The sequence below is a fragment of the Glandiceps talaboti genome, chromosome 4 (assembly GCF_964340395.1).
Source record: "Glandiceps talaboti chromosome 4, keGlaTala1.1, whole genome shotgun sequence".
Taxonomy (NCBI): Eukaryota; Metazoa; Hemichordata; class Enteropneusta; family Spengelidae; genus Glandiceps; species Glandiceps talaboti.
This window is the reverse complement of record NC_135552.1, coordinates 14919771-14941882: the sequence shown is the minus strand read 5'-3', so window position 1 is coordinate 14941882 and position 22112 is coordinate 14919771. Positions and strand designations below refer to the sequence as shown.

General features: G+C 37.1%; 1 protein-coding gene across 1 annotated transcript; it reads left to right on the top strand.

Moving 5' to 3' along the window:
- The first annotated feature begins 13634 nt into the window (after positions 1 to 13634).
- LOC144434070 (uncharacterized) lies at positions 13635 to 15639 on the top strand. The gene has a single exon (XM_078122524.1). It carries the CDS (start codon positions 13865 to 13867, stop codon positions 14663 to 14665), a length of 801 nt encoding a protein of 266 aa, XP_077978650.1. The 5' UTR covers positions 13635 to 13864; the 3' UTR covers positions 14666 to 15639.
- Positions 15640 to 22112: the final 6473 nt, after the last annotated feature.

The window sequence follows — 22112 nt, the reverse complement described above, 5'->3', positions numbered from 1 at the left end:
TTAATTTTACTTGTTATATTTACAGTAATACTAAGTGTATCTGATAAATTGCTGTCCCAAATCCATTGCTTCACATGTATAGAGCTCAGTAAGTTTCAAAGTAGGGAGAGAACTGGAAAAAGTATGGGGAGAAGAGCACGCTAGCGCGCCTGCTACACAAGCGCGGGGTTGGGGTTGGGAGGGATGTTCCCCACGGTAAGAGCTTTTTGAAAAATGAACATCTTTTGGAGGCCATTTAGAGCACCATTCAGAAATAAAACACAATTTAGTTATATCATAAAAGTATCACTAATTTTAGGGTTTCAAAAGTTTAAATCTTTTCAAGTCATATTGACACAAATAATAATAAAAAAAAGATCAAGTAGGAAGTGAGAAAATTTGGGGAAAACATACACAGTGGAGGTCAGTTACCATTTAGAGAAACAAATTCATTAAATTATTTGAAAGTGTGTCTCTATTGGATATGTTTGTGTGCAATTTAACATGTTCAGGTCAATGGAGGCACAGATTTTAGAGTCAGTCCATCCAGTAAATTTCAAGGTATTTCATTTCTTATGTGTTACATGTACAGCTACACATGCAAGTTTTTATACCACATGATGACACAATGCAACTCATGGCCTGCAATATTGAGAAGTCATTTCTAACAAAACTGTTGCTTAAAGATGCAATGTTATGACTCCATGTCATATGCTTGGGATGTATCAAGAGACAAAGAGTTTATGTTATATTTGAATGTATATTTATAGCTATTGTTTATGGTTTATTGTATGCACATACATTTCTTGTATGGAAATGTAAGTACAGCAGGGTGGTTCATGATTTCATTCAGTTGTGGTGACCCCCCCCCCCCCTTTATTAACTTTGTAAAAATGATGACCCGCCTTCTTTAACTCCCAAATTGAGGTGCCCTCCCCTGATTTACCCCCCCCCCCCCGACGGCCGTAAAGACTGATCCCTAACACCATGCTCTACAACACAGTGGTCCACACTTAGCTGGACAGTTCATGCTATGTTTTTTTTACAAAACTGCAAAGCACGCGTAAATATGGATATTTCTCGCTTAAACTAACTACAATGTAGCAACTGTCCGGAGATGACATAGCTCTTCCGGACTGGTACAGAAATAAACAACAGCTCCTGAGGTTTAATTTGGTTCAAATCATGAGCAAAATATTTCACCTTACTCTTTCAGTACATCAGAATTGTCATGCCCCCCCCCCCATTTGAACTATCAATCCCCCCCCCCCCCCGCTGTAAATTCTGATCCCAGCCTAACCATGGCACGAGTGCCCAACTATGTAAACCACAGAACCTTGGTCATGGCACGTTTCGTCTCGCACTATTAGACTAAGCCACTATTTAAAGTTAGCCGTTGAATGTCACATCACGTGATTCATGTAAGTGGCTTATTTGATAAAATCACCTGTAGTCAGTAATAAGACTTGAGGGTGTATTGAAGTGTAAAATCTCCTGATCGTTAATTGTTTGAGGAATCTTTAAATATATTTAAAACAACCGTAACGGTTAAAGTCATTTATTTTGAATCCAATAAGCCCGGAAATGTATAAAGTGGATGTCGTGTTTGTCATATCCAGGGATGTATAGCTAGTTTTAAAAGTAGCCGGTAAAAATGTGAAAAGTGGGTGGTATGGTAATATCTAGAGAAGCCGACAAAACAATGCAAAGTAGCCGGTTGTTTTTGCCGGCTACTGGCCCTTAACTAAACACCCGCTGCATAATGTGATCACATCGACGAGTATGTTGCATGTAAACAAGTTACGCTATGTGCTATGTGAAAATGGATTACATTTGCTGTGTTCGTGACTAACATGTCAGTTTAGAATCCAAAAATCCACTTGAAACTCGGTGTACACTCGGTTGTCTTAGTTGTTTGTTTTTCACTGGCTGCACCAAAAGATTTAATAAGAGGAACCATTGTCTTTCAAATGAAGTCTCTTTGTCTGAAGGTTTTATTGTTGAGAGAGATTGAAGAAAAGGCGAAGGTTTATAGTGGAAGTATTTGAGAGGACCCAGAAGACACCTTTTTTTTACTGTCATCCCATTGTTGCACAAAAAACCAGTAAATCATGTCGTGGTGGAACATCTGTCGATACTTGCAGGTGTCAATGAACGGTAGATCAAGTGGAAGAGAGTCTCTAAGATATGTATGACATGACAGTCTATGTGTTTCAATATGCTTCACATTTTGAATGACCGAATTCGAGATTAGTTTTTGGTACAGTAACCACGGTTGCCTGCCTATTCATACTGAACCTTTCTCAAGTTTCATCACTCATCTCCCAAATACCAGAGTAAAATTTGTCTGTATCTGTTCCGAGAATTTATTAGTTTCCGACTCGGACATTGAGTAATTGCCAACAAAAGGCAGACTAATCTCTGCCGTACCGATACATTGACAAGTTTACTAGAACACGTGTGACCGATTTCTACCTTTATTCGCCAGTTTGTGGCGTAAGAAAGCGTGACAATGGAGGTGAAACCCTTTCAAGTACCGGGGGGACAGAATCTATGAAACTTATAACCGTTGGAGATTCACGTACAAAATACACCATTCGAAGACGTTACCGTCTGTTATCCATATGCTCGTTGATAGCGGACACGCATTTGATTAAAGTAACAGTGTGAACAGGTGTTGGACGTTCCTGAAACAGTTTTAAGCTGCAATGCACGGTACTCAGTGAGCTTGAATGCGTATAAACAATAACAGTGACATTGCACCGATTCAAGATATAAACGCGATTAAATCCTAGCACATTCTTAATTATTGCTTGAAACAACACTAAAGCCCATCTCTCAGTGTTTCCTAGAAACTATTCTTTTAATATAAGGGTGTTATCATCAGCCTGAAGAAAATAATCAATACAAGTAACAGGACTGAATACATTATGGTATCACCACTACATTGATTTGTACTATTATCGCACCGTAAACGAAAAAGTGATCGACATTATGTTTTATATATGTAAAGGCAAACGGTGGAATTCGCCGGGTCACAAGCTACCGGTGGGTGTTAATGGTGCAGGGGGGGGGGGAGCGAGAACAACGTTTTGACCAAAACGCACACTTTTGTTCAAGCATAATTACAACAATGATTATGGTCTGTATTTAAGTCTAAAAAAATCAACCATTAATTCCGTGTGTGTCAAATTTTCATGTATTATCGAAAGTATAAGAACAATTAATATACATTTTGGCAATATTTGTGGTCCCTATATTCTGCCTTTGTATTCATTCATTGAATGGCTGTGAGGGATATAATAACGGTATTCCGAGTACACGTGTGTCTAATTATCGCCTATCTACACTATCTGAACCGAGAAAAGATGAAGCAAAAACAAACAAAGAAACAAACAAAGAAACAAACAAACAAACAAACAAACAAACACACTCACATTGTTTGGTCTTCGAATTCAATTTATTAGCAATAATATACTTTTATCTTTTTAAATAGCTCTCTCTTCTTATTGTTAGTTATTTTATTGTGATTTAGAGATGTTTGGGAATTTCTAACGAAAACAGATGTTAAAACTGAGGTAACAATTAAACCCGTGCTGTCTCATTAACCCCGGCAATTATGGGTACTAAAATCTATGCAGGGGTAGGAACTATCCAACCATGGTTAATGAAAGTTATTAACGGAGATCTACATTTAATTATCATTAAAACTTTATATCGGGAAAAGTAGAACGCAACAACCCTACCTCGCATACCTTAAAAGACAGAATAAAAAAAAACAGAATTGTATTAAATCTCAAAAAAAGACAAAAACTGGCCACTGATACTTAATGGTTTAGCTCCAACATGAATATCAACTATTTATATCACAAAACATTGAAAAGTAGAGTAAATCTCATTACAAACTCCTCGAGTAGAGGATCGTATCAGACACTTTTTGACTACAGCTTAGAGCAGTGCATATTCGCAGAGGAAATTCTATGTAGCTTTTAATAACGTCAACTGAAAAAAAAATGTGAAAATTTACCAGGTATATTATTATATTAGCTTGGCTGTAAAAGCATTTAATCTGGCGTTTGAGTATGTCATATTATATCCCAAATAAGAATGTGCATGAACGATAGATACTAAATGGTTCATCTCTAAAACTAACAGAACGTAAAATATCGACCCTAGTTAAACATTGACGAGGCATAGAGCATACATTTCGATTCCTTTGGGTAGTAGATATTATCGTGGTCAACAACACCATACGTTTCACAACTAGACACAAGGGAGCCCAGACCTGCAATTGAGGGAGAGATAGGAGCTAAATTATCAGCATATATAACTTAAAGATAGTTCATCATTGAGCCACCCGAAAAGTGCAGTCCGTATCATTAGATGTTATTCGCCTATAGTTTTTTTTAGTTCAGCCAAGGAAAATACAAGTGACCTAAGGGGCCTTTGTCACTACGAGTCGCTCTACGAGTAGTGACAACCCTTAGGTCCGGCTGAGTGAAGGAAAATATTGGAGAATAACATAAATTTACCAAGGCCAGTAATATCAAAGAAAATTTGGGGAAAGTAATGGTAATTTTGAACATTTGGACGCATATTTCGAACACAGCAGAACCAGTGACGTAGGTACGCGTTGTCGTGACATAGACGCGCGTTCTCGTGACGTAGAACGTCCAGAGTATATATTCCATATTTTTTGTTCAGTTTGGCTCACGCATGGTATACTATGACTTGAAAAGACTATTATGATCATCTATAGCTATATAGACATAATGATGAATGGTAGGTATAAAGATGCAAATACGCCTAGTATGTTTATACATAACCACATGGTAGCTTCATTTTGCGACAACTAGCGCCAATTTCCACTGTGGCTTTGAAATACATTAAATCAATTAAGTGATGTTGGTATTACAACAGTGGTCATTTAAAAAAAAAAAAAAACCGGGAGGAAAAAGAACAATCGGGAGGAGAAACGATGACGAAAAGTGGAACAACCTGAGTGTATATAATGTAGTACAGCGTTCTTATTCTAATGAAACTCAAAGAAAGTGTTTACTGAATATTTATATATTCCGACTCTTGATCACTGTCACATGAATTACGTATTAAAATAGGAGGCTTGCTGATGATTGTGTGTATGTAGATTCGATTTAAGCACGGTGGCTATAATAAGTAGTGGAATACCCACCGTGGTAGGATTGGGAAAGCTGAATTGCTCCCTTAATAGAGGAAAACAAGAGCATGTTTTTTCCCCCTTAATTTTAGAGAAAGCTCAAGAAAGCTTATGTTTATAGACAATAGGAGCAGACTTTACGTAGCTGCAAACATTTTTAACAGCATGCATGTCCACAATTTCCAACTTTTTTTTTACAGCTGCCAGCATAACAATCGAACTTCAGGGTTGTTTTCCTGGTATACTCTTTGCTATCACTAGTACAGACATGTAGCGTCACGTTTTACTAAATACACACAAAACTGTCTTCTTTACTTAAACCAAACCAAATCAAAATAAACCAACAACGAGAAATGTCTTTTCTAAAAAATATTTACTTCTGCAATAGTTTAGGCTTTTTTATCGAAATTTTATTGAGATGTTTCGCACTTTGGTCATGTACTGGCGTTGTCCATGGTAACCCCATGGATGGAGATTGGTACCTAAATGTTGAGAATCAATATAGAATTACAAAAAAAATAAGGATCACGTCAGCAGGATGGCAGCGACAGACTGTTACGTGACTTTAATTAACATTATGTGTACCCGCATCTATTTGCGGTTATTTTTCATAATGTACAACACTTCGATACACGGTAAATTCTTCTTTCCCTAGATATGTCCAAAATTAAATCGGCACAAAGCTTATTTTTTTCCCAATTTGAAATATCTATATTTTACATAGAGAGGGGATATTTGGTGACAATGAGGTCCTCAATGTAAACTGAAAATACTGAAAAGAACCTCGACGAAGAGTGTTGCCAAGCATGGGTGATTTGCAAGAAAAATATAAAACAACCCGGGAACCATGGTAACTATAGTTCATTATTAAGTGGGCGGTAGTATGTCTACATCGGTCAAATTATACAACAGTATGCATATCTTTTAATTTAGAATTTGTAATTGCAACATCCATTTAATGATTATTACCTTTTTTGTACAAGAAAACTTAAAGGTTGTCTAGAACCCATACTGAGTTTAGTCAACAATATTACCCTGTCCTTGAAATATCCAGAAAATCAACAACACACTTGTTTAGATACTATGTTGTATGAAGCTGAAAAAGAAATGTCGGTCCCATAGATACTGGACCTTGTGTCATTATTTCTTTATTTGTTACCATAACCACACTGCTTTGCTTGGCAATAAGCTATCATCCAACAATTTGAAATAGAAGCTTGTAGTGGAATTAATGCGATCTTCGTACAAATACAAAGAAATAACTGGAGCGAACAGTTTGCAGAAAGTGCTGCTCAATGTACCACGCGTTGCTGTATGGTGCGCAGAAAGCTGTACACGCATGGATCGAAACCCATTTAATTTGTTCCCACTTTTCACTTTTGTCCCTCCAACAAGAGCAAGAAAAGAGACGTTGATTAAATATACTATTTGGATGACACAAGAAATACTATCGACCATACGCACCGGCGTACCACTAATCCCAAGCCATGACTGAACACGGCGACAGAGCGCCCTACTCTCGATTACACAGCCGCGTTTACGATCGCCTTCTTTGTAACACTAAGCGGCATATGGTCAAGTAAGAATTTCGAAAAAAAAATCGATAAAAGAACTTGTAAGAAAAGTTATTCCCTGGATATACAGTCCACGGTAGTTTTTTTTTGTTTTGGATCTTAGCTACAACCTAACGACTATAAAAACAACGAATTATTTTCTCGATTTATTATTTTGGCGTGTTTTGTTTTCTTTAATGTTATTGTTGCCGCTGCCGTCGGCGACGCCGCAGTCTTGTTTTTGTTGTCTTTATCATTTTCCGTTTATTTGTTCTTCAACTAGATTAAGGTTCCATCCTGTGGATTAGACAGACAGACAGACAGATATATATATATATATATATATATATATATATATATATATATATATATATATATATATATATATATATATATATATATATATATATATGAAGTCAGTGGTAAGATTTAACCGTAGTACAGTGCTCGATACGTCTGCACGCAGAGCGGAGTATATGTTGAGGGTAGAAGAAAATCAAGTAGGGTTTTTCGTCTCTACAAGCCTGTTTCGTGAGTAAATCACTCGTCAGGAGATGCTGATGTACATCAGACAGACAGACAGACAGACAGACAGACAGACAGACAGACAGACAGACAGACAGACATGGCGGGAGGAAGGGAGGGATAGAAGAGTGAGAAGGATGAGAGAGGGGAGACATAGGGGAGAGAGATAGAGGTGTAAGGGAGGGGAAGAGAGGGATGAGAAAGAGAAAGAGAAGAGATGGTGAATGGGGGAGGAAAAGAGAGAGAGAGGAGCACAACACAGCATAAGGCACTGTTAATTTGTTACCATACAAGTACAATGGTCCAAACTGTGTTTAGTCTTATTGTAATTGAATATCAAAGATTTTTTTTCAATATCTCATATTAGTGTACATTCTTTTCGTGTACAGTCACTGTTACAGTATCGTATTCTCGTTGCAATGTTCTTTCATTAACGTTCTTGTATGTTAAACACCATATAGAAATACTAGTCTAACTTTAAGGAAACAATTAATAAACAAAACAAAACAAAAAGCAGACACACGTATGTACCGAAGTTTGTAACCATGACAACAATAATTGTATAACGGTTAACAGATAGTGACGTCACAGTGTTGATGGGTTCGGTGGTGTACTTTGTATTGATACGGTGTGATTCTAGACTCAAAGTGTAATAACTAACACCCACGTAAACATATTCAGTTTTGTCCTTAATAATTCGCACTTATTTTTATAATACAAAATTGATATTTGAGATAACCTGATTATGTTAAGCGTAAGTTGCTTACACCTTATTTTTATAACTTCTGCCATGCATCACAAAATCATGATCGAGAAAGCGAAAGCATTATGTGTCCTCTAGTGTTGTTCTCACTTGTTGTGCGCCCTCTAGACGTTATAAGAGGAAATATCTGACGCGTCCTGTCACGCATCACAAGATCATGATCGGTTCGACACTTTCAGTTGTTACAGGCCGTACTGTTATTAGTTATGATGTGTCCATTTACGACTTTATTGCGAAAAAAAGGTCAAAAAAGTTTATTAAGTGCGGAACTAATGCTCGTACCGTGACGGTCGTTAGTCTGCAGCATGCATGGGTAATCGCACACTTCCACGTGTACAAGACCATAAACTTCTCGATGCAAAATCCACAAATTAAACAAGCCCATCATGTGAAGCAAGACCTTCACTGCAATGACGTGGGTGTCTGTGATTGACTTCCTACAGTCACACTGCTCGTTGCGAAGACATCGAATTTACCGCCACAATGGACGAACCACTGATCCGCACATACAATCGACTGGCCCCCGCCGGCACAAAAACAACACGCTGGTAATGGACGTGGTCACAAACAAAAAAGTCCAATTTTGATAACCTTGAACTTACAATTCAGCAGACTATTATTATATTAAATTTCATGGTTCAGTGTTCGCTGGGGGTGGATTCCAATCAGTTTCGTGGGAAATGGCGTGAGACAGGTCTTCCCGTGTCGAATCTCATTGGCAAGAGATAAATTTATGACCGCATTCATTGACTCCAACAAACTATTAACGTACTTTTCGACAGAGTGCGTTTGTTTGAGATACAGTCACTTTCAAAGTACTTCAATGGAGTACATCATATCATCCTTGATATGCTAACGGGTAGTGTGTTTTCGGCATTATTGCTCAACAGATGATGGTGACTTTTACGAGCAAATCTAAGCCACGGTCACAACTTCAATGCCACGGCACAATGCGACTGTCGCATTAAACCCTGCAGCAATAGGTGATTCAGCTAAGAGATGAAATATGCGTGTTAGCGCCTGTATGTTTATGCTTTACTTTCAATAATCTTGAAACGGCCAAGAATTCTTTCTCACCTTCATTTCCCAAAGGAATAATAGCCCCTTTATCGTCAACGACAAAAAAGTGTGAATAAGGTTAGTGAGTGTCGTCGACCTTAGACCTTCGGGCCTAGTCTAAGACGTATAAGTCTACGCTGAAAGTGAGTGCGCACATTGTTATAACGAGAGAGAGAGAGAGAGAGAGAGAGAGAGAGAGAGAGAGAGAGAGAGAGAGAGAGAGAGAGAGAGAGAGAGAGAGAGAGAGAGAGAGAGAGAGAGAGAGAGAGAGAGAGAGACAGACAGACAGACAGACAGACAGACAGACAGACAGACAGACAGACAGACAGAGACAGACAGACAGAGACAGAGAGAGGGGGAGGGGGGTTTACTGATACATCACCGTTCAATGTGGAACACTTAAGCTTGTTATTTATCTAAAATGGGGAAAGGGGCTCTATCATGTCAAGGGTCAGCCACAGTAATTTGAGATGAAACAAGGACTCGGAAAAGTACATTGGTGGAACATGTTATACATTCAAGTAACACATCTAATCAGCTATGCTTTTTCTAGGAATTGGTCAAGAGTCCAGTACAAACTAGCCGCGGAGAGAGAACACCCCTCCTTAAAATATACGTTTACATCAAAGCATGCAGGAATGTGTGAGTTTTAAAGTATAGAACGGACAGAAAATAGCTCAGGCACAAAGTTGAAATGGACAATGTAAAATAGATCAACAGGTGGTCGTGCTAATCTGCTACGTTTCAGTGTCAGGCCACGGCACGTACGTACACGACATCTTCGCGACAAGATCGTTCGTTACGGTAGTTTTTAGTTATCTGTATTTTTGACAAAGTTAACTGTACGTTTGACTCCATTGTACGGATGATTAGTTTTTTTTTCTTATTGTTGTATCGGTGTCAACAATTTGGATAAAAAGTAATCCCATCTGGAAAACCAATTAAAATTGAATCTTTATATTCTTTGTGAATTCGTTCTTTTTCTCTTTCTACTCGTTTGGTTTTTTTGGGTTTTTTTTGTTTCGTTTTCTATTTCATTGTTCAACTTATATGTCGAGAGACTAAACCCCAGTGGCTGTTGTTCTGCTTTTTTAGTGTGTAGGCAAATTATACACCATCGGCACCGCATTCCTGGGGAGACTTCCAGTCAAAAGACTCTGGGAACCCAAAAAAGTCGACAAAAGGAAACTTTACTCCTCAAACTCGTGGCAGTGATTGTCTAAGTAAAGCTGTCAGTAAAAGCACTTACGGCGATTTTATGCTTCTCACCATGTTGCTAAAATGACTCGTCAATCGACACTGCATGTAACTGATTTTTAGCCGGGCTATTGAGAAAACATTAAAGACAACAATTGGGCAAAAAAACGCCTTTCAAAAGAGGACGGTAAACTGTATTTGACTCACATTGTCTAAATGTGCACATTTTGTTTATTTCAATTGACGCACGAACGTTTCATTTGCCGACCACTCATCAAACCAAAGCTTTATCTAGCCGACCATTTCATTTCATTATGTCCTCGACAAACACAAATTAATGTTGTAACAATATGTTTAGATTTCCGATTTAAACAATGTTTTTTTCTGTAACGTGAATTGGCGACACTCGTCACAAAGCGAACTAAGTACAATTCTTCTCGTAAAGCAAGACACCTTAAGCCAGTTACTCTGAAACCCGACGTGAAATTCAGAAACGGGACATCTCAGGCTCTTTCGGTAATACAAGTTGTGGCATCGGGATGGGTGTCACATCCTTCAGTTTGTAAATTGTTACAGTTAGTTGTATGTACTTTGTATATTAATGAACTTCAGATTTTTAGTACAGAAAAGATAGCATCAAGCCTTTTGTTACATGTAGCTCATTCCTTTCTCGTTATATTTACATTTTACGTATTTGAGGAGAACACGCGAAAATGTTGTTAAAACAATTAGAGTAAATTAAACAATCCCTGGTATTTCTCCACGTACTAAGTGCGTTTACTGATCCCGCTGACATGAAACATGAGCCGTTATTTCTAATTACCCGATGCAGCTGTGTTTAAGCATTTCATTATCGAGGCAAGATACGAGAGGTGAATCTGATTGTTCTCTCTGCTCGATAAGACTTGATGGTATGTGTTATTGATTTCTGCCGCTGCAGGCATAAAAAAAGCGCAATTATTTATCATACATTGAGGTGACACCCCCTCCTGGATATTCCGTCTAGTGAATTCAATTGTTGTGAGCTATCCATAGTTTTATTATATTATTCGCATCCCTTTATTCATCACCGTTTCGATGTGATTTTGTTTCATCATCTGTTTCATTTGTCAGAATGCCTAATATTCGACTTTCCTTCCGCGACTGTATACGTTAGCCCCGGTCATTACTTTGATATTTGCGTTCAGAGTCACCATTGCATTGGTTACAGCTTCTTCTTTTTTTCTTCTTTTTTTTTCTTTTTTTTTTTGGGGGGGGGGTGTTTTTGGCTTGATGGCTTTTCATGTTTTCTGTCGTTTTCGCTTGTTATCATCCAACGGTCACCTTAAATATCTTTCTTTTTTTTCCAAAACAACTACAAAAATTATGGGTTTAGATCTGAGTAAACATTTTTTACATTTGGACGGAAATGGGTTACGTTGATTTAAGCTTTACCGTAGTGGCCCCAGGGTTGAGTTTATTATCTCAATGTTAGTCAAAAATAAAAGTGTCCATTAGCGTTTTTGATAAAAGGTCAACTCTATTTTAGGCTCTACTTATTTGCATAAGTTTTAATTTAATCCTGAATTGCTTTCATTAGTGTGTTTGTGTGTGTGCAAATAATATGTTTTGTGTTATTCAAGAATGGAGTGTTAGTAAAGCTAGTGTTGCGGTTCGTTCGAAGTTGTAGCCCTCTACTGGCGACATGTTTATGCTTGTACGTCGTGGTTGCTTAATTACAAATTCTCCTTGTCTGTGTATGATACCATGATTCTTCCGCTGTATCAATTAGCTTCTAAGTAAACAACGTATATCATCGTTAATATACAGTTACTAGAACTAAAATAATAATTACATTCACTGGGAATAGATAGACACCAAATTATTTGCCATTTCAAAAATTTGTTTTTCGTTTTCTTATTTCAATGTCGATACTGAAAAAGCGACTGCATACTAATCACATTTATATTTGAGAGGGGAGGGGGGATGGTGGGATAACGTCACCTTTCACGTGAACACCAGCAATATTGATTCCTAGACTGATTAGATCCAGTTTGATAATTGTCATAATTGCGCGCCGCGAACTAAAAGACTTTCAGATTATCGCTCTCACTGACTGACTGACTCACCATTGATTGGGCCTAGGGTGAGAGCGAGGTCGTACAATCCGAAGATGAAGATATCCTGGCTGCTAATAGCCCCATATTGTTATTTGGTGATCAACATCTAACAGCATTTTACTCTATTTCCTGTGGAACGTGAACAACGTAGTGTACTTCACAAAACGAACCGTGATCTTTGCTCTGATATGCCTGTAATTTGAAAGGCGTATTGTACCACCATGAAAGGTACGCAAGATCATATATGACAACACGGCCGCATTTCGTTCAAAACTCGATAGGTTTGAAAACCTGGCAAACTGGCTTTTTATTGCAAAAACACAGAGCTAAGATACAACTTAAACGAAGACGACATTCTAAAATTGTTTGAGATTGCGATCTATGTGTATTAAACGCTTGCATTTTGTTCAACGCTATAGATGAAGAGAAATGTTGAATTGGCGTAATGCCCAATAACTTCTCTTCTCTTTTATTAAGTGAATTCAGTATTTCCCACTGATTGTCTTGACTGGCAACCCAGCTCTAAAAGTGAAATTAAAAAAGGCCCATTGCGCACACTGTATAATATGTGATTTCGTAGTACTTTATCGATACACACCATGTATATATGTGTCTAGTTTCGCAATATTCATAACCACATATGATATTTCGTAAAATATATTTATAAATACAATTTACGTACAAGTGGGATTTCGCCATACTTGTAAACCAGATGTATGTATGGGTTTGAATTGGCAATACTATTAAACACAATGATATATGTGTGTGTGATTTTGTAATATTTATAAACAATTTATTTGTGTGATTTCGTAATATTTATCACGACAATGTAAATATGTTACCATTTTCTGTTTGAAAGAGTGACCTTTGACCCCGACTAACATAGTTCAATGCGTGGCTATTTTGTTATCATAAAAAGCGTTGTAAATATGCCAGGCTGTTTTTGTGATAACAACGCTGTAGTGATACCAGCAATACAACGAAATTATGTACATTCGTTATGTTTTCATACCATACACACATTTATATCACTTCAGGTTGGCCTACTAAAATACCGATAATGCATTCCTTGCATTTAATTTACGCATTTTTGTCATAAAAGTAAAATGTTGCCACTGTGAGAATCCTGTCCTTTATGATTTCATTTCAGCATTGGTCAAATCACGTGTCGCCATGTCACGTGATCTGTCTAATATTCTCACTTGATGGACGTCATAGCAGTTGTTGTCCGCAAACAATGCCAACAAAATTATGATACATCGTATTAAGTATTGTGATGCCCATGCAAGGCTTGCATCTATGATTATTCTTTCAGTTTTCGTTCCATCACTAATTAGCATTCCCTACTACTCCAGTTCCATGCTTCCAATTCTGACAATCGGCAGAGAAAGAGCCTTTATGTGACAACTGTCGTCAACCATCCTGTTTGGTAGTACGTGACGAGATCGGTGTAAAAAAAACCCGGGAAATATATATATATATATACTTTTGCTATTAGTGAATTGAAACGAAGATGGAGTCTCATACGGACGTGAAGAATGATAACGTGCCGTGTGACAGTTCGCGCACTGAGAATGCTATGGGCTCGCCAACATCGTCTGCATCTCCATTAACAACGTTAACTACTTTCAATTCGCAAGCCCACGAGTTTGACAACACCGGGAGTTTTAGCATTACACCGACCAGCCTAGCGGAAAACCAGTATAGTTATGGTGTTGTTGCAGCGCCGTCATCGGAACGCTATTCCTCCTACAGGGAGGGTGTGATGGATCCAGGTTTGTTAGCAACATCGTGGGCGAATGCAATGCCAATGCAAGCAATGCCAGTAGATATGAGTATGATGCAGACAACTGGAGCCTTCGTGAATCCACGACCAACATTTATGGACATTGTACCACAGCATCATCCACATCACCCACACTATCATCACTACCAGGTGCAAGCAACGAAGCCAAGGAGAAGGCGGGTTGTATCGATGGCACAGCGAAAGGCTGCTAACATAAGAGAAAGGCGCAGAATGTTCAGTCTGAATGAGGCGTTCGATGAACTACGAAAACACGTGCCAACATTTGCTTACGAGAAAAGATTGTCTCGAATCGAGACTTTGCGATTGGCTATAGTATATATTTCGTTCATGATTGATGTTTTAAACGGCAAAGATACCAAAGACATCAAACTGAATCAGATCAATAATCATTTCAATCAGCTGAAGAAAATAGCAATAGGAGGTTCGTCTTCCAGTATCCCCTCTGCCTCCATCGGAATGCCACTAGAACAGACCAGTCCGTCTTCCGAATATATTGACTCAAATTAAATGGTACTATCTTCAAATATTGTGCAAGTCTAATCTTGAACCAGGGCCATGTCTAGAATCTCCCGCCAATATGAATATTTATTGAAACCCATATGCCTACAGTCTATCACTGTTGGATCCACGGCTAATAAGGAACGGGGAAAAACTTTTCATGAATTATATTAGCCCGTATCGTAATGTGAAACGCGTTTATTAACAGAAAATGGAAGAAAACCTAAAAGATATTGGTACAGTTTTTTAGATGCAAAGACCATAATGTAAAGAGAATTTTTGTGGGGATGGAGTTGTTCAGAAGAATTCGATGTGCACTGTCGATGTATGTCCGGTGACACAGGTTGTTGACGCCACGTGCTCATTGATACTTATAAGCAGGTGTTAGAATTAGGCTGTATCACCCCTGTTTATTTATGTGTGTCTTACAGAATTAGTCAGCATGATGTTTATCCGCTAACTGAATAATTTAGACCACAGAGGAAGGAGGATAAAGTTCCTGAACCATGACGATATACGAATAGGGAAAAAAGACAGAATTAGATCTTTTGTTTCAATTATCTCTTCAAATATCCCGTAAACTTTACTGAAAAAAAGCTCAAATCGTAAAATTTTATGTTCAAATGATGGTGTCTATAGATTTTTCAAGGTTTTTCATTATCGTTGTCGCATAGCTCCACCCATTCTGTTTTCGTTTGAAGTTTTGTGGTCCATTGTCAAAATGCAAGTACCCACATATGGTTGCTGTAAAATTCCAACTTGGTGGGTACGAGTTTACAGGTATGTCATTTATATAAATCACCGGAAATGTGAATTAAATGTGCTATTAGAATTATTTAAAAAGTGGTTTTAACGGTGTTCAGCGCGTTCCAGCAATAATCACAAAATTGTCCACATGTTGTTACCAATATGATAAGAAACGCAGTTGCTTTGTTTACTCTCTTTTTTAAAATAATTTTCCTAGATTCATTTTTATATTTTTCTGCGACTTAAAATAACTATTAAAAGTTTAACCTATTATATGTCAATTCTTGACTTTCATCGTTTCATTTGTAAGCCCATGTAAAAAAAAATAGTGTGTTCCCGGTGAGGCCTACAAACATTGTTTGGTTCCGGTTACCCTACCCCCACCTAGTTTTTCGCTGCCGACCCTACATTTTTTACGTATTCAAACAAGAAAAACAACTATAAAATCGCGAAAATTGTGAAGTCTCACGAGAAATAGTTGATGCGGAAGCTGGCAGTAACTTAAAATGACTTATAAACCTGTTCTTCCAATCTGTAATGGCTGTACATCTTATGGGAAGAAACCAATTACAAAGAGACTACATGGAAAAAAAATATTTACCTACCCCACCTAAAATTGAGCGTAATCGGAACCACACAATTTTTGTAGATCTAACCCGACCGACCCTAGTTTAAGCCACATACCCTAAACATTTGTTGCATGTAAAAAGGCAAAATGGTGACAATTTACTTCTACTTCCGTGTACACCTTCATGCCTTTGCCTCATCTGTGGTAAGTTGTTGTTTTTTTAAATCGTATTCCAGAGAAAACAGGTCTTTTTTAGACTATAACAGTACAGTGTGCATATCGCGTTCGTCTACTTAACTTATAATCGTCTTCATTTACTTCGTTACAACTCATCAAACTCTCACGTATATATTGTGACCAACGAGTATCTCATCTTGGGGGTCGAAGTAATGTTTTAAAAATTTGAAGTAAAATAACATTCCAGCCTAGCCTACCTACTCTATTTTCTGAAGTGTTATTGAAAACAAACATTTTTTTTTTAAATTTTGCTTAACCAAAAATAATGTAATACTTAATTTTCGAGTCCTTGTTGAAATCACCCTCTCATTTACGACACCCCATCTGGTGTAGCCAACCATTTCTACTCCGAATTCACATTACGGTTCACTTGAATACACTCATTGGAATTGATTTTTACTTTATTTTGGTAAAACAGTCAAAAGAAAGTTTCCTTTTAGAGTTCAAAGTTCACCTCCACTTTTAGCGATTTGCTAATATTATGATTTAGACTGATTAACAACAACTGTCTTTTTACAGTCTATTTTGACATAGAAAGGGGCGGACTCGCATTTATTAAACTATCTCGAATATCTTGAGTTAACTAAACTAACTTTGTTTAACTAAATTATCTTGAGTTAACTAAACTAACTTTGATTAACTAAACTAACTTGGGTAAACTAAACTATCCTGGGTTAAATAACTAACTTGGGTTGATTGTACTAACTTGGGTTAACTAAACTAACTTGGGTTGACTAAACTAACTTGGGTTGATGAAACTAACTTGGGTTAACTAAACTATCTTGGGTTTACTAAACTAACTTGGGTTTACTAAACTAAATTGGCTTAAATAAACTATCTTAGGTAAACCTAACTAACTTGGGGTAGCTAAACTAACTAGGGCTAATTAACTATCGTGGGCTAATTTAACTATTTTGGGTCAACTTAACTATCTTGAGTTAACTAAGCTATCCTGGGTTAACTAATGTTACCCAGGTGTTAACTACACCATCTCAAACTAACTAAACTATCTCAGATGAACTTAACCACATTTCCAATATTGATGTGTATGTCATACGGAGTCAACCGCTTTGAATTTTAACATAGTTATTATATTTCTATTCTCTGAGATGGCGGCTTGAACTCGTGATGTTCTATTTGCTACAACGGGTTCTCATTTTCACAATTAAAATCACAAAACCTGAAACACTAAAACGTCGTCAGTGTAGTGTAATTCACACTTTATTATATTTTCTAAATTGTAATTAAGGATATGATTTGTATCTGTTGGTAAAAGGAACCCTAGATTAATTATTATAGTCCATTTTCCGTGCACTATCCAACAATATAAATGACGTATTCTTATTATTCCTTATTGGAATCCAATCAGCTTTCTACAAAGTAGTGGCTTTTTTTCATAGAGCCATGAAAATATATTTAAACAGTACATAAAACACAAAGTAATAAGTAACTCGATGAATATACAAAACAAAACAAAACAGAGTACAACGTCGAGTACTGTCGCTAAAGAGTTAAAACATGTATACAATTCAAGAAACGATTACAAAACATCAAGTACGTGTCGGGCACATGTCTGTTTAAAACCGTTCAGAGATTCCAGATCTCTTATAGATCTGGGAATCCAATTCCAAATATTGGATGCCATATATTTCAAAGAACTTCTATGGCAGTCATTGTGATAGAAATCTCCTCTGGCACTATAGCCCTGGTTCTGTAATTATGAACTTTATCTATTATGGTTGAAGTGATAACATGATTCAAAGTTGTATGGTATTACTAATAACGTTAACGTTTATTGCTATGTAGTAGCTAGGTCATTGGCCTTTCGACGTATGACGTTTAAGCTTAAATACATCTACAAGGTCAAAGGCAAGAAAATATAGAACAATAACAGGACGTTGTCAGTTCTCTTCCTTGCAAGCTATTTAACGTGTACTTTGCAAGTCCTACGATTACTCAGCCTGTTATCATATCTTGTCTTGAGTAAAAATTTATATACAGTATTTGATGTAGAATGTTGAGGAAATTGTTTCAAACCGTTCCGACAAACACGACAGAGTCCCATCCTAATTTTCAACAGCGTTCGGTTTTTTTGTTATAAACTCCTGATTGGTCTCGACGCTATTAAGAAAAATCGGGTGAACCGAAGGTTACTTCCCAGTCTAAGAACTTGACGTAACCATATAGTGTCTGAATCAACATGAATTACAAAGAGTGATTCCGTGTCTACTTTAACTTTTCAAAAAATGACATATATTATAGAAGAAAAAAAACGTCACTGTGTATTTATGACGTCAGGGTTATAAGTAACTATTATATTGTTCACAATTAAAAAATAAATCGTCACATATTTGAAAGGAGAACAGTTTGTTATTTCTTTACACCAACCAGATGCTACCAGAGGGAATTTGAATGAAGTAGAATCACTCATTTCTATAATTTTGATTATTCACGCTAGTTGTTTGAGCTTAGATTTTCCAGTTGTTCTGAAGTTTGAATTCCGTAAGTTTCAAATAATATCATGTGGTATAGTGTCAAAAAACAGAATAGTGCCATCGAAAAGACAGCTCGGTGTATTTCAAGTTGGTGTATCTTTTCTTCAGTTTTTTTTTTTGTCGTCTGCAAGACAACTTTGCATTTTACCACCCAGAAAAAACGACCTCGTACAATAAAATGTCACTACCATCACCCAAGCGTGGAAGGCAGGCGTTAATAATAGGCTCACACGCAACAGTCTTCTAACGAATTCGCAGACCTTCTTTTGTTGTGATTAGGCGCATCTCTGTTGGCCCGATGGCCCTTGGTGTCTATGACGACCCTCTGTTCTATCCGGGCAAAAGTTAATGATTCAAAGAAAACCCCACAAAGGAAACAATTTCTCCCAATCAAAAAGTTCAGTTAACTCTACAATCGAAACACTATCCAATACATGTCGAGGGCAGTTATTAACATCTCCCCAGGCCTCTAAGCGCACCTGTATTTTCACAAAAAAGAAAGATTTAAGCTTGGGTATAAAGAGTCATTTAAATGTCCTTCTATAAAGTGTCATGAAAAGAATCGCATGGATTCTGTTGTAATCACACTTGAAAGTTGTGACCGACCCGCTGACATGCAGAGGACAAGAGATGAAAGAACAAAGGAGGTACCCGGAGTGACATTGTTCCTACACGAAGTCCAACTGACCTTAAATTAAAGCCACTGAGTGGAAAATGTGACAAAATTTAAAGAACCCAAACAAGTGCGTATATTTTTTTTGGTCATCAGCTGCTACTGCAAGTTGATAGCTTCACAAAGCTTTCGCTAACTGACGGGTCAGATGATGCGATTCAGTGACGTTACATTTGCGTCACAAAGAGCTAAAAAAATTGTGTGGTTCCGATTACGCTCAATTTTGGAAGATTTTTTAAGTAGGTGCGTAGATCTTTTGGGGAATTTTTTTTATGTGTAAGTGTGAAGTTCAGGTAGTTATATTTTCCATTGTTTTCCATATGGTCTGTGTGTTATTGGTTTTTCAGTTTCCATCAGATGTACAACCATTACAGATTGCAAAGAACAGTTTTATATTGTCTTTTTAAGTTGACGTCAGTTTCCGCATCTACTATTTCTCGTAAGACTTCACATATTTACTTTTTTTTCGAATACGTTAAAAAAAAGTTGAGGATCGGCAGTGAAAAAATAGGTGGGGTCGGGTAAACCGGAACCAAACAATTTTTTAAAGGCCTAATTTTGACGAAACACAGGGGCACGCCTTCAGACGAACATGTGACGAACAAGCAGCATACAGTACTCTAAAACTAAACGGCTTATCAATTTTTGACGGTTGTAACAAAGACAAAATCAATATACTGAAAGTCAATCGTGATAGTAGCATGAATGAAAAGTCAGTTGTGAAATAACTCAAGGATTATGACATTAACAAAACTGAGTCATTAGGAAGGATATAGTTGTAAACTAACTTAAGACCAAGCTATTTTACCATGATAATACAACACAAACAAACCTAGCAACAAATCCGTTATTGTTTCTGAAATGTTAATTGACTGTTTACAATTGTTTTCTCCATCTGTTTCACCAACAAACACAACGGACATCACTTAATTAATGTACTCAGTATCTCATTAGCAAATACCCGTCAACGAGTTTCGACGGATTGTCTTTAAATTGACTATTCATATTTTCCCAATTTTCCCCCCAAGGGCTGTGTTAGGGGTATCATTGATTGTTTCATGTATTGATACGGTCACCGCCAAAGGAAGGATTAAGCTGTAACACAATAAGTGCGGGATAAGTATGTCAAGTCTGAAAAGCTGGGACAAAAAGTGTAGCCATATTGTAAACTTTAAATCAACTCAGTTCGCACTTGGTGAACAATTACGTGACCATGTATATAATTTTAGTATAATTTCGTTTTTATTTTTACAAAGTTTTTTTTTTTTACCGCCAAAAGTATCCAAGTCTCCTTCGATGTTGACACACTCTCTCTCTCTCTCTCTCTCTCTCTCTCTCTCTCTCTCCTCTCCCTCTCCCTCTCCCTCTCTCTCTCTCTCTCTCTCTCTCTCTCTCTCTCTCTCTCTCTCTCTCTCTCTCTCTCTCTCTCTCTCTCTCTCTCTCTCTCTCTCTCTCTCTCTCTCTCTCAGATGCTACGTGATTAGATGAAGACTCATGATCGATAATCGCCTAAAATAACTGACCGGACTAAGCAACAACGACTTTGCAACATTTTCCCCAGTAGAAAGGATTTAATTTTTTTCGTCAAAATCTGTTTTTATTTTAGAAATGTAATATTTCAGTAATATTACAATCAACGGTACGTGCACTTACTCTGCACACCGACCTATTCACCGTTTTTTAAATGTGTACACCGATGTAGTTTCACCGTTGTTAACTCTGTACGTCGATGTAATATTACCGTTTTTAATTTTGTACAATGACGTCTAATCGCCGTTTTTTAACTTTGCATGTTATAAAATATTTCCATGGTTATACAACTTTCATTTCATAACTTTGACCCCCCCCCCCCTCCTCCAACCCCAATCAATATATTGAAATGGGTGCTAGAAGTGTGAATGTTGCTATCCGGTGTGGATTATCCATAACTAAATTGATAAATAACGCAGTACACTAACAGTCTGTATTCCTATAATTTCTCTTTTTTTTAAACCTCCTTATTTAGAAAAAAAAACTAAATTTATCATTTCGACGATGTTGTTATATACCAAAGATACTGATCAGAAATATTCACCCAGTGTGCAATTCATTACGATGGTATATCAAATAAATGATTAAATTTACCAAGCAGCTAAATTTAAATTAGAGGAAATGTTACAAATGTCTTCATTTCTGCCATCCTGTGATATAGACACCATGATTGAAATGTAATCAACATGTTACACTGTTAATCGTCAATTACCCTGTGGTATTTTAATTCCATTTCATCATACATTTCAAAATGTCCAACCATATCATACATAAATATAGTTTTACAAAAGGCCTTTTGTTCGCAGAGGTTTGTTAAAGTTTCACGGCTCTGTCAAACAGACAGCTTATTTACCGATGAAAAATGAATGTTTTGTTTCTGTGTGCAACACGCGATTGGACTGTTTACATCCATAATATAGTACAAAATTCTTTATTAGTTATGAGAGGCGAGCGAGCCAAGCTGTTACCTTTCAATACAATATTGGTGACAGCGGTGGTTGGCAACAGGTTGGAGAGGCCTATCATGCTGTATGAATTCCTAATTTACTGAACCAATCTATAACACACACACTAAGCACAAACAGTTTTATCGACAAAATTCAATAAATATTCCGTAAAGTTATTAGCAATTTATTTATACATCATGTCCTGAGTTTTGTATTAATTTTATCATGGTACGCCTTGGGGATTATTTCTATAAAGTAT